Source organism: Macaca nemestrina, chromosome 20 (assembly GCF_043159975.1).
Source record: "Macaca nemestrina isolate mMacNem1 chromosome 20, mMacNem.hap1, whole genome shotgun sequence".
NCBI classification, from domain to species: Eukaryota; Metazoa; Chordata; class Mammalia; order Primates; family Cercopithecidae; genus Macaca; species Macaca nemestrina.
The window spans coordinates 57,959,891-57,975,172 of NC_092144.1; the positions used below are offsets into that span (position 1 = coordinate 57,959,891).

A 15,282-nucleotide genomic window follows, 5' to 3' on the forward strand; every position below is an offset into this window, starting at 1 on the left:
GCGTAACACCAGGGACATACTGGTTTCCTTGCCCACACGCGCTGCCAGGAGTGTGCGCGTGCTCACGTCCTGGGGCTCTTCGCCAGAGCTGGGCAGCGCACCGTACGCGCCCGGTCCCGCGCACTTACACTCAGGCCACACCCACGGCGTCCCGGGACACGCTGGCCGCGCGCTCATCCCGCCCACGCGGGCCCAGTTTCGCGGCTCGCGGCGCCCCCTGGCGGACGTTCAGGAGACAAGACAGGCTGTGGTCTCCAAAATCTCCGTCCCAGGCGGTCAGGCGCTCAGGTCCCGGGGCTACGATCCAGGGCCTGTCACCTTTCCAAAGCTCTGCGCAAGGATCCAGCTGAGTTCAGTTGTGTGTGACCATGAGTGTGGCGCCTTCTCTCTCTGTGCCTTTTTCCTTTATGAGTCCAAAGTGACTTTTATGAGGTCTGGTTCCCTTTGATTTGTTTTGTTTTTGAGACAGGGTCTTGCTGTCACCCAGGCTGAAGTACAATGGTGCAATCACGGCTCACTGCACCCTCCAACTCCTGGGCTCAAGCGATCCTCCTACCTTAGCCTCCTGAGTACCTGGGACTACGGGCGCACACCACCACGCCTGGCTAATTTTTAAATTTTTGGCAGACACAGTATCTCACTATATTGCCCAGGCTGGTCTTGAATTCCTGGGCTCAAGCCATCCTCCTGCATCGGCCTCCCAAAGTGCTGGGATTACAGGCGTGAATCACCACGCCCCCTGCCATGGATCCCTTTGAATGGCTGCCAGGGCCCAAGAGCCTCCGAGCTTCCTTCCTTATTTGTAAATAGCAAAGATGAGTTGATTCTAAGATGAAGCCTCAGAGGGCAAGGCACTAACAACAGCTAACACTCAGATGCCAGACGCAGCCTTAAGTGCTTTACATATGTTTAATCTTCTGCATGATTTATGAGGCAGATGTACCATTATCATCCTTATTTTGCATATGAGGAAACTGAGGCACAGCGAAGTAGCCTGCTCAAGATGAATGATTCTTGAGTCTGCACTTCTAGGGTCCTAAAAGTGTATGTTTCTAACATTCCTCTAATGTTCTGTGCTTCCAACTTTGATATTCCGAAAGTTACTTGATTTCCAAGATCCTAGGATTGGAACATTTGAGATGACAAAACTGAGAGTGGAACATGTGCTGCGCAGAATCTGCCACTGACTGTTCGAAGAAAACGAGATTAAAAAATTGTAAGGCCGAGCATGGTGGCTCACATCTGTAATCTGAGCACTTTCGGAGGCTGAGGAGGGAGAATTACTTGAGCCCTGGGGTTCAAGACCAGCCTGGACAACATAGTGAGATCTTTGTCTCTTGAAAAAAAAACCACATCAGTTTGGACCAGGAGTGGTGGTGTGAGGCTGTAATCCCAGCACTTTGGAAGGTCTAGGAAAGAGGATCACTTGAAACCAGATGTTCGAGACCAGCCTGGGCAACATGGGGAGGCTCCATTTCTTTTTTTTTTTTTTTTTTTTTTGAGACGGAGTCTCGCTCTGTAGCCCAGGCTGGAGTGCAGTGGCCGGATCTCAGCTCACTGCAAGCTCCGCCTCCCGGGTTCACGCCATTCTCTGGCCTCAGCCTCCCGAGTAGCTGGGACTACAGGCGCTGCCACCTCGCCCGGCTATTTTTTGTATTTCTTAGTAGAGAGGGGTTTCACCGTGTTAGCCAGGATGGTCTCGATCTCCTGACCTCGTGATCCGCCCATCTCGGCCTCCCAAAGTGCTGGGATTACAGGCTTGAGCCACCGCGCCTGGCCGGGGAGGCTCCATTTCTACAAAAAATAAAAATAAAAAATTAGCCAGGTGTGGTTGCACGCTTCTGTGGTCGCAGCTACTTGGGAGACTGAGGTAGGAGGATCTCTGAGTTTAGGAGTTGGAGGCTTCAGTGAGCTATTACCCTTCCACTGCACTCCAGCCTGGGGGCAACAAAGTGAGACCTTGTCTATTAAAGAAAAAAATCAGTTTGAGCGAAGACCCCAGGCGGCCAGGTGTTCGGTTAAGGGCGAGAGCCAAGAAACTGCAACCTTCCCATCTCTCTTCTACCACCCGCCGCCGTTAGGAGTCTTCAGATCCCGCTGTAAAGAATGGAGGAAGGGGTAGCCATTTATCCTTTACCAAGATGACAGCCTCCTGGCAACTCCAGTCACTTTACAAATATGGCTGCCACAGGAAGTACGTCACGGAAGAGGGCGGGAAATCTGCGCGCGCATGCTGCAAAGGGGCTTTTTGGGACGCCACCAGCTGAATTCTTTCTTTGACAAGATGGCGGCAGGAGGCCGTGGAGGTGGTGGGAAGCACAGCTCGAAAAGTGATGCCGATTCTGGTTTCCTGGGGCTGCGGCCTACTTCGGTGGACCCAGCGCTGAGGCGGCGGCGGCGAGGCCCAAGAAATAAGAAGCGGGGCTGGCGGCGGCTAGCTCAGGAGCCGCTGGGGTTGGAGGTTGACCAGTTCCTGGAAGACGTGCGGCTACAGGAGCGCACGAGCGGGTACGGGGGGCGGGACTTCCGGGAACTGGGACGGTTCCTGCGCCCAGGTGCTAGGCCAGTCGTGTTTGCGTGGGTGGGTCGGTGGCGGGGGTTGGGGGGCAGCTGTCTCGGGGACCGCCGAGGAAATGGAGAGCATGGTCAGGGGACTCAGCATGGGAAGCTGGAGAGCTTGATAGAGTTACCAGGTTTAGCAGATAAATATACAGGACGCTTAAATTTGGATTTTGGGTAAACAATGAATAATTTTTAGCATAAATACATTCCATGCCTCCACCTTAGCTTGCTCCTTGCTATATATGTGTGTGTGTGTGTGTATATATATATATGTTTCTGAGACGGAGTCTCGCTCTATCACCCAGGCTGGAGTGCAGTGGCGCTATCTCAGCTCACCGCAACCTCCGCCTCCCAGGCTCAAGCGATTCTCCTGCCTCAGCCTCCTGAGTAGCTGGGATTACAGGCGGGCGCCACCACGCCCGGCTGTTTTCTTTCTTCTTCTTTTTTTTTTTTTTTTTTTTTTTTGAGACAGAGTCTCTCGCTTCTCGCTGTAGTCCAGCCTGGAGTGCAATGGCACAATCTCGGCTCATTGCAACCTCTGCCTCCAGGGTTCAAGTGATTCTCCTGCTTCAGCCTCCCAAGTAGCTGGGATTACAGGCATACACCACCACGTCTGGCTAATTTTTGTATTTTAAGTAGAGACAGGGTTTCGCCATGTTGGCCAGGCTGGTCTTGAACTCCTGACATTAGGTAATCCACCTGTCCCGGCCTCCTAAAGTGCTAAGATTACAGGTGTGAGCCATCGCACCCGGCCTAATTTTTGTATTTTTAGTAGAGACAGGGTTTCACCATGTTGGCCAGGCTGGTCTTGAACTCCTGACCTCAGGTGATCCACCCTCCTGGGCCTCCCAAAGTGCTGGGATTACAGGCATGAGCCTCCGTGCCCGGCAGTCCTTCCCAAATATTAAGTTCTGTAAACTGCAGGGTGAGGCCTTAGCCCGGAAGAGGCCAAGTCCCGTGGTGGGACTTGACTAAGAGGAGGAAGGCTGGGGCTACCAGGTTAAATCTCTTTCTCCTCCAACATCTCTGGCTGATGTTCTGCATTTCTGTCCCCCAGTGGCTTGTTGTCAGAGGCTCCAAATGAAAAACTTTTCTTCGTGGACACTGGCTCCAAGGAAAAAGGTGAGGAGAGGCTTATGTGGTGGGGAATGGCCGTTATTCGTTGTTAGCCAGCTTATTGCAGCCTCTGAGATCTATGTTAATTTTGTGGCTTGGGAGGCAAATATCTGTGGAAACGGGTCAACCTTAGTATAAACAAGGGGACCTCAAATGGGCAGAAAGCAAGCTGGAGACTAACTTAGAGAAGGTGGGTTTTTCTTTTGAGGTGTCAGTGATCTCCATGCACAGATAAGCTGCTGGGAGTCTGCCTTGATCAATAGGTTAGAAACACATTAAACGATCTCTTTTTAGCTTGCAGAAAAGTAAGTCAAGGACCTGCTTACACAAATCAGTCCTGCTGGTCGCGGTGGCTCAGGCCTGTATTCCCAGCACTTTGGGAGGCTTAGGCAGCTGGATCACTTGAGGTCAGGAGTTCGAGACCAGCCTGGCCAATATGGTGAAACCCCGTCTCTGCTAAAAATACAAAAATGAGCCAGGTATGGTGGTGGGCGCCTGTAATCCCAGCTACTTGGGAGGCTGAGGCAGGAGAATCACTTGAACGTGGGAGGTGGAGGTTGCAGTGAGCCGAGATCATGCCACTGAACTCCAGCCTGGGCGACAGAACAAGACTCTCTCAAAAATAAACAGAACAAGACTCTCATCTTGTTAACTAAAGCAAGACTGATTTATTATTACTATTATTTTTTTGAGACAGTTTTGCTCTATTGCCCAGTCTGGAGTGCAGTGGTGTGATCTCAGTTCAAGTGATTCTCCTGCCTCAGCCTCCCAAGTAGCTGGGACTATAAGCTGCACCATCAAGCCCGGCTCTTTTTTGAGATGGAGTTTTGAGCCCAGGCTAGAGTGCAATGGCGTGATCTCAGCTCACTGCAACCTCTGCCTCCGAGGTTCAAGCGATTCTCCTGCCTCAGCCTCCCGAGTAGCTGGGATTACAGGCATGCCACCGCGCCTGGCTAATTTTGTATTTTTAGTAGAGATGGGGTTTCTGCATGTTGGTCAGGCTGGTCTCGAACTCCTGACCTCAGGTGATCCGCCCGCCTCAGCCTCCCAAAGTGCTGGGATTCCAGGCGTGAGCCACCACGCCCGGTCAAGCCTGGCTAATTTCTGTATTTTTAGTAGAGATAGGGCTTCACCATGTCAGCTAGGCTGGTCTCAAACTCCTGACCTCAGGTGATCCACCCACCTTGGCCTCCCAAAGTGCTGGGATTATAGGCGTGAACCACCACACCCGGCCAAGATGAGCTTTAATAGGAACGAGAGGACCTGATTTAGTGAACAGGTAACACACTAGTCTTAACTTGCTTGCCTTATGTTGCCAGAATGCAGGGTGGGGATCTGCTGAAACAAGATGAGGAATGAGGGAGGGATTGTTCTGATGAGTAACAGTGTTTACTTCAATATGTAGAAAAACAGACTAAGAACAGATGATCTGCTCTAATGAAGGGCCTGGAAGCAAGTGAAGGTGTCTGCTTTGATGGAAAGGCTGATGGCTTTAATGAGCAAGAGAGTGAGCTTGTGTGAGATCAGTCAAAGGGTCTGTTTTAATGAGAGGACCTGGTTCAGTGACCAGATAGAGTGGAAGGAGCTGCCTTGAGGTACGAGAGACTTCCAATAAGCAGGTAAAAAGTGGTTATTAGAGTCTGGGCGCAGTGGCCTACGCCTGTAAGCCCAACACTTTGGGAGGCTGAGGTGGGGCGGATCACTTGAGGTCAGGAGTTGGAGACCAGCCTGGGCAACATGGCGAAACCCCGTCTCCACTGAAAATACAAAAATCAGCCGGACGTCATTGTACACGCATGTAATCCCAGCTACTGAGAAGTGCTTGGACCCAGGAGGTGGAGGTTGTGGTGAGCCAAGATTATACCACTGCACTCCAGCCTGGGTGACAGAGCAAGACTCTGTCTCAGGCCGGGCGCAGTGGCTCATGCCTGTAATCCCAGCACTTTGGGAGGCTGACGCGGGCAGATCACCTGAGGTCAGGAGTTTGAGACCAGCCTAGCTGCAAGGTGAAGCCCTATCTCTACTAAAAATACAGAAATTAGCCAGGCTTGACCGGGCATGTGGCTCACGCCTGGAATCCCAGCACTTTGGGAGGCTGAGGCGGGCGGATCACCTGAGGTCAGGAGTTCGAGACCAGCCTGACCAACATGCAGAAACCCCGTCTCTACTAAAAATACAAAATTAGCCAGGCGCGGTGGCATGCCTGTAATCCCAGCTACTCGGGAGGCTGAGGCAGGAGAATCGCTTGAACCTCGGAGGCAGAGGTTGCAGTGAGCTGAGATCACGCCATTGCACTCCAGCCTGGGCAACAAGACTGTCTCAAAAAAAAAAAAAAAAAAAGAAAGTGGGGTGTTATTAGAGAAGTCAGCCTTGAGTGAAGTGAGTCGATCTGGTGTATGAGCATAAAGGGCAAGTCAGTGACCTGCCTGTAATGAACAGATGGGGAAGTAGTTATCGGCGTGCTCTGGCGAGTGGGAAGCCGCTTTGCGGGGCGGAAGGGAGGCAGTTTTTGGGTCCACTTCAGTGAGAAAACGTGGACAAAGATAATAGTGGTTGTGAGCAGTCGCAGGTCAGCCCCTGTGCTTCGTGGGTCTTCAATGATTTCGTCTTCACAGCAGCCCTGCGAGGGAGGCATCGACATCCTCATTTTGGGGACACGGAGGAGCTACGCCTCTTATGTGAGGTCCCACAGTCCATGCCAGGGCGTAATTCCATTCTAGGGCATTTTGCTGTAGAGTTACTGCTTTTAACCGTTAGGGTTTTGAAGTAAAAACCGTAGGTACCTTTGTGGAGGAAAAAGGCAGAAAAAACCAGCGACCTAGAAGTTATGCTGAGAAGTGGCCGTCCTGGGTCCCAAGTCCAGTTCTGTGGCCCTCCCTGGGCTTTGGTGACAACTGATCACTTGCTTTCTTCCTTTTTTTTTTTCCCCCCCGAGATGAGATCTCGCTATGTTGCTCAGGCTGGCCTCCAACTCCTGGGCTCAAGCGATCCTCCCACCTCAGCCTCCCAGAGTGTGGGGATTACAGGTGTGAGCCACCATGCCTGGTCCCCCTTCCCTCTCTGTCTGGGAGACTCTCCTATGTGGCTGTGGGTGTGACTCTTCATGTCCCCAGCATGGGGCCTGCCTCCTGCTGGCCTAGCACTTGGTGTGGAAGGTCAGGGCTTGGGCACCTTGGGCCTCACCCTGAGGGGCCTCTGCCTCCAGGTGGGAGCCTGGGGACCTCCAGGTCTCCTGGGGTGACTTGGATTCAGGTCTGGTGGCTGCCATGGAGCTGAAGGGGGTGGGTGGTCTTTGCCGTGGGTAGGCCCGAGGCCTCAACTCGTTCTCTTTCCCGTTCTTAGGGCTGACTAAGAAGAGAACCAAAGTCCAGAAGAAGTCACTGCTTCTCAAGAAACCCCTTCGGGTTGACCTCATCCTCGAGAACACATCCAAAGTCCCTGCCCCCAAAGAGTGAGTGTCCCAGCATCCCTGGGCCCTTCTTTCCCGCCAGACTCTGCTCCTGAAGGGCTTCCGGGCTTGGGGGATGGTAGGTGAGGGTCATTTGGAGGGTAGGGCAGGCACAGGGTCAGGTTTGGGCTTTGGAGTGCAGATTGGAGGGAGGGAGTCTGGGTGCCCTGGTGCTGGGCCGAGGCAGTGAGGAGGGGCCTGGACGCAGCTTGGGGCTTTGGGGTTGGAGAGGAGGGGCTGAGTGGGAGGCGTGTTCAGGAGGCACATCAGGTGGGTATTGGGGCATGAGCGGGTGAGAGGGTGGACAGCTGGCCTTCCCCTGAGATGGGGATGTGGAGGAGGAGCGGGATTTCGGGTGATGCTGAGGTTGGTGTTGACATGGTGGTGTGAGGTGCCTGGGGGATGTCCAGGACAGGGCTGTCTGGGGCTCAGAGTCTGGGGCTCAGAGGGGAGGGGAGGCCTAGGCAGGAGACAGATGTGGGGAGAGGGGTTCTCTGAAGAGGAGGCGGAGCGCCGCCTTTTGGAGAGGGGGTGCTGGAGCTGCCTTAATGGTGGAGGAAGCCTGACAGGGAGGAGGCCTGGCTGCTGTTCAGGCCGCCACCTCACCTGCTGCACTTGTGCCACCTCTCCCCGACCAGCGTCCTTGCCCACCAGGTTCCCAACGCCAAGAAGCTCAGGCGGAAGGAGCAACTATGGGAGAAGCTGGCCAAGCAGGGCGAGCTGCCCCGGGAGGTGCGCAGGGCCCAGGCCCGGCTCCTCAACCCTCCCGCAGCCAGGACCAAGCTCGGGCCCCAGGACACTGTGGAGCGGCCTTTCTACGATCTCTGGGCCTCAGACAGTGAGTGACCCTGCTGTCACCTGCAGATGGGGACAGGACTGCCATGTGCAGTTGTGTGTGTTGTGCACTGCACGAGAGTACAGTGCGAAAGGGAGTGCCCTGTGCTTTGGTGACCTCCCAGCAGAGTCACGCGTCCTGAAGGGACGGCTGTTTCCTACTCGTACTTTTCCTTTCCTGAGTTGTGACGCTCCTGCTTTCAGCTTTGGTCTCCTCCACTTTCTGAACCTGTCCAGACGCAGTTTTGTCCGGGTGATCGAGGCCCCTTGGGGTCTAGAATCAGTCCTTCCCTTGCCTGAGCTTCAGGGTCACCTTTTTGAAATGGGGAGGGATTGAGGGGAGCCCTTTGGTGCCTCTTCCATGCTGGGACTGTCCCAGCAGCTCCCCTCGCTGTATCCACAGACCCCCTGGACAGGCCGTTGATTGGCCAGGATGAGTTTTTCCTGGAGCAGACCAAGAAGAAAGGAGTGAAGGTGAGACGTGTGGGAAGGGCGTCCTGGGTGATGGAAGGGTGAGGAGGGCCAGGAGCTGTTCCTGCAGTAGAGTCTCAGTCTCGGAACCCTTCTATCCCAGTGGCCGAGAACTCTGCTGGAGCCAGGTGGCTGGGATTCCTGTCCCGGTTCCAGTGCTGACTGATCCTGGGAAGGTGGGCTAACCTTTCTCTGACTTGTGTCTTCCTCTAAAATGCAGATGAGGGCCCGGCACACTGGCTCACACCTGTAATCCCAGCACTTTGGGAGGCCAAGGCAGGTGGATCACCTGAGGTCAGGAGTTCGAGACCAGCCTGACCAACATGGTGAAACCCTATCTTTACTAAAAATTATTATTATTATTATTATTATTATTTTTGTGATGGAGTCTCGCTCTGTCGCCCAGGCTGGAGTGCAGTGGCGCAATCTCAGCTCACTGCAAGCTCCGTCTCCTGGGTTCACGCCATTCTCCCGCCTCAGCCTCCCGAGTAGCTGGGACTATAGGCGCCCGCCACCTCTCCTGGCTAATTTTTTGTATTTTTAGTAGAGACGAGGTTTCACCGGGTTAGCCAGGATGGTCTCGATCTCCTGACCTCGTGATCCGCCCGCCTTGGCCTCCCAAAGTGCTGGGATTACAGGCGTGAGCCACTGTGCCCAGCCACTAAAAATATTTTTAAAATTAGCTGGGCGTGGTGGCATGTGCCTGTAGTCCCAGCTACTAGGAAGGCTGAGACAGGAGAATCGCTTGAACCGGGGAGGTGGAGGTTGCAGTGAGCTGAGATCATGCCACTGCACTCCAGCCTGGGCAACAAGAGCGAAACTCCATCTCAAAAAAATAATAATAATAAAATATAGATGAAATTGTACTTAGATCATGGGCTGGTGGGGAGAATTTAAAGAGGTAACGCATGAGAAGGTGGAGCCAGTGCTGGCAAGTGGCAGAAGTGTCATGTGTTTGAGTTTGGATTTGCAGCCTCCTCCTTCTTGAGCTGCTGGACCCCGAGTGTTAGAGCCCAGGTGCTTACAATCTCCGGGGCTCAGCCAGAGAAGCCCTTGCCGGAAAGAACATACAATAGCAGCGTAGTGAGAGACCTGGAAGGGCGAGGGGCAGGCCATGCAGAGGCCCCAGGGAACAGCTGCCAGGCTGATGACAGAGGCTTTGAGGGGGGACCGAGTGTGTTCAGGAGGCGGGGGTGGTCCCAGAGGGAGTACAGGCCAGGCTTGGGGGATGATTCTGAGCGGGGCAGATGTGTGGGGCACCGCCAGAGGGTTTTGTGGAGGGGAGGGGTGGGACCCAGGTGGCCACTCTGGGGAGGTCACGCTGTGGTGGGGCAGGTGTAGAGTGAGACACCGGGAGTCAAGGGCATGAGAGTGGAGCCCTGAGCCAGCTGGGCTGGGGCTGCGGGTGACCCGGGAGACAGTCCTGGGGCAGATGCTCCAGGCCTTGCCAGCGGTTGGGTGTGGGAAGAGCTTGAGGGGCATTCAGGTGACTCCAGGCTTCTGCTGGCGACTGACAGGGCCTTTGTGGGGTGGAGAGCAGATGGGGAGGGATGAAGAAAGCCTGGAAGTGGGCCGTGCGCCCAGGTCGCCCAGGCTTTCTTCTAAGGCGGGGCCCTCCTGACCGAATCACCCCCCAAAGGCCCTTGTCCGGTGACATTACCACATTGCAGTTAAGTTTCAACACACAAGCCTGGGGGACCTTCCGACCTCACACGGCCTTACCCTGCCTCGGCCTTTTCTCCACAGCGGCCACCACGCCTGCACACCAAGCCGTCCCAGGCCCCGGCCGTGGAGGTGGCGCCTGCCGGAGCTTCCTACAACCCGTCGTTTGAAGACCACCAGGTACACCACCCCGACCAGGCCTCCCTCCTCAGCGGGCTCTGCCTCTCGGTCAGGGCTTCACTGGCTGCCTCCCTGTGCTGGGTGGTGCTGGGAACTCCAGAGTGACCCAGACAGCCCTGGACCTATCCTCACGGGGCTCATGGCCCAGTGTAGGAGACCTGTTCCCGGATAATGATGAGCAGAGTGGTTGGGGCTGGGAGCCCAGACGGGGCACCTGGCCCAGCCTGGGGGGTCAGGAAGGGCTCCCTGGAGGAGGGGACGCCTGAGCCGAGGCAGAGGCAGAGGCTGAGGGAGGGGTTTGCAATGGGAGGAGGGGAGTGAGTTTTCCAGGTGGCGGGAACAAAAGGTACAGAGGTGAGGTGAGACCATGGCGCCTTCCAGGAAGCCTGTGGGACAGAGATGCAAAAGGCTGTGGTGACTCGGTGGCACACTGGCAGCCAAGTGACAGTTACTCACGGGCGAGGCTAGCTCAGCGATGGGGAAGTCTGGCTGGAGCCACTGTGCGTTTAGCCGGCATCTGTTGGGCACAGATACTGCGGACAAAGGGTGCGAAAACCCCTCGCTTGGCCGGATACCTGTAATCCCAGCACTCTGGGAGGCTGAGGCCGGCAGATCATTTGAGGTCAGGAGTTCGAGACCAGCCTGACCAACATGGTGAAACCCCGTCTCCACTAAATACAGAAAATGAGCAGGGCGTGGCAGCGTATGCCTGTGGTCCCACCTACTTGGGAGGCTGAGGTGGGCGGATTGCTTGCGCCCAGGAGGTCCAGGCTGCAGTAAGCTATGATGGCACCACGGCACTCCAGCCTGTGTAACAGAGCGAGACTCTCAACCACCGCAACCCTCCCTCGAGGAACGCCTGTTCTCCTGGGATCCCGTGACTGGGGAGACGCTGAGATGTTCGCGGTAGAGGCAGGAGGCTTGCCCTCATCGTGTTCAGCTTCATAAGAAGGAGATAGCCAGGAACAGAGGCAGCTTCCTCGTCTGGTAGAGAAAAGCGTCTGCGGAAAAAGCAACAGTGTGCTCACGTTTGAAAGGACGAGGGTAGGCCGGGCGCGGTGGCTCAAGCCTGTAATCCCAGCACTTTGGGAGGCCGAGACGGGCGGATCACGAGGCCAGGAGATCGAGACCATCCTGGCTAACACAGTGAAACCCCGTCTCTACTAAAAAAATACAAAAAACTAGCCGGGCGAGGTGGCGGGCGCCTATAGTCCCAGCTACTTGGGAGACTGAGGCAGGAGAATGACGTAAACCCGGGAGGCGGAGCTTGCAGTGAGCTGAGATCCGGCCACTGTACTCCAGCCCGGGCGACAGAGTGAGACTCCGTCTCAAAAAAAAAAAAAAAAAAAAAAAAAGAAAGGACAAGGGTGCTGCTCACTGCCATCTGTTCCTGGACCTGATGTGGGAGGGGGGTGGAGATCAGACATTCGCTTTTAGATTGTACCTGCTCTGGCTCTGTGCAGGGTGGGGTGTGCTGGTAGACGGGGCGTGGGGAGGAAAGCCTGGGCTGGGGTGAGATCCGTGGGCACTGGGTGAGGGACAGATGGGAGGTAAGAGGGTCTAGTCTCAGTGTCCCAGGAGAGGTTCAGGGACCGGTCCTCACTCCCGCCCCTCGCAGACCCTACTCTCAGCCGCCCACGAGGTGGAGTTGCAGCGGCAGAAGGAGGCTGAGAAGCTGGAGCGGCAGCTGGCCCTGCCCGCCACGGAGCAGGCCGCCACCCAGGTGAGCCCCGCGCCTGCCCCTCCCTCTCCTCCCGGGGCCTGCTACCTACCCCTGACACTGCTCTCTGCTTCCCACCTCCCCAGGAGTCCACATTCCAGGAGCTGTGCGAGGGGCTGCTGGAGGAGTCGGATGGCGAGGGGGAGCCAGGCCAGGGCGAGGGGCCGGAGGCTGGGGATGCCCAGGTCTGTCCCACGCCCGCCCGCCTGGCCGCCACAGAGAAGAAGACGGAGCAGCAGCGGCGGCGGGAAAAGGCTGCGCGCAGGCTGGTGAGCGCCTGGGCCGGCGGGGCCTGCTTCGGATGCCTCGCCCCCTTCCTTCCTTCCTCCCACCCGTGGGCTGTCCTGGGTGATGTGGGCAGCCTGCCCACCCCAAGCCCCGTGTGTGGCGTGTGGTTTGGGCTGTTTGGGACCCTCACAGCTGGGACTCATTTTCCAGCCTCTTCCAGGCGGGGCTCTGGGCTGGGGTGGGACGGGGGTCCCTGGCGCTTCTGTTTGACGGGTGAGGTGCGGGGCGGTTTCTGCACCGCAGACCGGGGGAGGTGGGTGGCGGGCTGAAGCTTGAAGCTAGCAGCTGCGGGGAAGGCACTGGAGGCGCTGCTGACCTGACGGCGACAGGGTCAGGAAGGGCCTCCGGGGCAGGCAGATTTGCGCGGTAGGGTTCCCTGTGTAGAGGGAAGGCCTCCCTGGGTGGGCAGCACTTGCCTGGACCCTGACCCTGCCCCGTCTCAACAGCGGGTACAGCAGGCCGCGTTGCGGGCCGCCCGGCTCCGGCACCAGGAGCTGTTCCGGCTGCGCGGGATCAAGGCCCAGGTGGCCCTGAGGCTGGCGGAGCTGGCGCGGCGGCAGAGGCAGCGGCAGGCGCGGCGGGAGGCTGAGGCTGACAAGCCCCGAAGGCTGGGGCGGCTCAAGTGAGAACCGGGCTGGGGTTCTGGGAGAAGCTGGAGGTGGGGCCAGGTCCCAGGGCCTGACGCCTTCCTGCGTTTGTTCAGGAACTGCCCGCCCCTCCACCGGCAGACCACCTCTTCCCCCACAAAACCCCACATTCTCAGAGGCCCCTCCTTCTCCAGGAGGGGACTTTGGACTGGGTGTCCTGGGCCTTGCAGGCGTGAGATTTCTGGACACCCGCCCTGTTCCGCAGGTACCAGGCACCCGACATTGACGTGCAGCTGAGCTCGGAGCTGACAGACTCGCTCAGGACCCTGAAGGTGCTCATCGCTGGCGCCGCAGAGCCCTGTGCCCAATGATGACACCATCCTTGCTCCCCGTGCCCCCCAGGGGCTATGGGCGACACCATGGCTGCCCCTGGGCTGGGCCAGTGGGGCCAATGCCCAGGGGCTGAGGGCACAGGGTGCTGGGGGGGATCCCAGGGTGAGGGGCCAGGCTAGGTAGGGTTTGAGTCTGGGACCCTAAGAAAGCCTTTCCTTCCAGCTGGTCCCTGTTGCAGTCCTGGTCGCCTTCAGGACTAGAGGGACCTTCCTGAAGTTCAGAACCAACCCTGTCCCTCCCCTGCTCAGAATCTGCCGTGGCTCCCCAGTGCCCCTGAGGAAGCCCAGCTCCTCTGTCAGCCACACACCTGGCCTGGCCTGCCCCGGCCGTGGGGCTCCAGCCAGCTGTGCTCATGAGTGGACTGTGCCTTCTCCCTCTGACCCGGCCTTTGCCCTTGTTGTCCCCTTTCCTGTGTTGTCACCAGCCCACTTCCCATGACTCCTCCAAGCCCAGCTCAGAGATGGCCGTGGGTTGGTGGCTGTCATCCCAGTGCTGAGCCCCAGCAGCTGAGGGCCAGGCTGAGTCCCTGGTGCCCACAAGGCTCCCCTGGGGAGACTGCACGGGGCTGAGCTCTGCCAGGACCCCGAGGAGAGGTCCCAGGCCCTCGGGCTTCTGCCAGGCCCTGCTGAGGCCTCCCTCTCTGTCCCGCAGCCCGAGGGCAACATCCTTCGCGACCGGTTCAAGAGCTTCCAGAGGAGGAACATGATCGAGCCTCGAGAGAGAGCCAAGTAAGGGCGGCCGGGGCTGCTGTGGGGTGAGAGCATCTGGGATTGGCCCCAGGCACTGACTGCTCCATTGTCCCTGCTCCAGGTTCAAACGCAAGTACAAGGTGAAGCTGGTGGAGAAGCGGGCGTTCCGTGAGATCCAGTGAGTCCCCCCGGTTTCACCACAAGGAAGGGAGCCCTTCTCCCGCCCCATGGTGCCCACTGAGTCCCAGGGACCCTCCCAGAGTGTGACCAGTGGCTGAATCACAACCCCTTGGCCATGCCCAGAAGAGGCCCTGAAACCAGAGTGGGGTTGGGAGGGTCCCCAAAGGGAAACTGAAAGTCAGGGAGTGTCAGGTGGGCAGGGGTTGTGGGGCACCCTCTTACCCACCCTCAGCCCCTTTTCTCTGTCCCTAGGTTGTAGCTGCCATCGGATGCTGGAGCCCCGCCCTTCAATAAAAAGTCCCTTTTAGCCAATCAGTGAACTTCGCGTGTGGCTTGTGTGCCTCCTGCGGGCAGCTGCTCCCAGGTGCAGACTGCGTGTCCCCCCGTGTGGCGACAAACATGTAGGTGGCAGAACTCGCTGCCAGAGCCTGGTGAAGCAGAGGTGAGGAGAAGCTTCCCCACTGGATTCCGACTTGGAGAATAGCCCGGTTCCTTCCGCTGTGGGTGACGTAGCAGCTCTCGCCACACCGATGGTAGGAGTGGTGGCAGCTGACCTCCGCCAGGCACCTGCTATCGGGTTTATGCAGGTGGATTCACTCACTGAACTCACAGCAGCCCAACCAAGGAGGGCTGTACTTACTCCCGTTTTAAAGGTGAGGAAACAGGGCCGGGCACAGTGGCTCACTCCTGTAATCCCATCACTTTGGGAGGCTGAGGCGGGCAGATCACTTGAGCCCAGGAGTTTGAGACCAGCCTGGGCAACATAGCCAGACCCTATCTCTACCAAAAATTAGCCAGGTGTGGTCGGATGCACCTATGGTCCCAGCTACTGGGGAGGCTGAGGCAGGAGAATCACTTGAACCTGGGAGGTGGAGGTTGCAGTGAGCTGAGATCGCGCCACTGCACTCCAGACTGGGCAACAAGAGTGAAACTCCATCTCAGGAAAAAAAAAAAAAAACGCCGTCTGCCAAGGAGGCCGGCCTCTGACCCAGTGACTCTGTGCTCAGGGGTGACCGAAGGAAACTGCTGGAAATGGGGAGGAAGCTCTTAATGCCTGGAGACGGCCATCGGGGCGTCGGGCACATTCCTGGATACCCGGGGTTGTGGGTGGTCACAGCCACTCAAGGACAAACCCCGTGGCCTGGACACTCA

At 57.2% G+C, this 15,282-nt stretch overlaps 1 protein-coding gene and 1 non-coding gene across 2 annotated transcripts; both read left to right on the forward strand.

Annotated features, from left to right (window-relative positions):
• Nucleotides 1-2,256: 2,256 nt before the first annotated feature.
• NOP53 (NOP53 ribosome biogenesis factor) lies at nt 2,257-14,442 on the forward strand. The gene is made up of 13 exons (XM_011736113.3): nt 2,257-2,508; nt 3,620-3,684; nt 7,021-7,129; nt 7,765-7,964; nt 8,364-8,434; nt 10,178-10,273; nt 11,892-11,996; nt 12,080-12,262; nt 12,728-12,903; nt 13,134-13,200; nt 13,913-13,989; nt 14,072-14,128; nt 14,383-14,442. The coding sequence occupies exons 1-13, from the start codon at nt 2,285-2,287 to the stop codon at nt 14,387-14,389; spliced, it is 1,437 nt and encodes a 478-aa protein (XP_011734415.2). The 5' UTR covers nt 2,257-2,284; the 3' UTR covers nt 14,390-14,442.
• On the forward strand, nt 13,230-13,339 carry LOC112426082 (small nucleolar RNA SNORD23). The gene has a single exon (XR_003017350.1). It is a non-coding gene; the product is annotated as a small nucleolar RNA SNORD23 (small nucleolar RNA).
• Nucleotides 14,443-15,282: the final 840 nt, after the last annotated feature.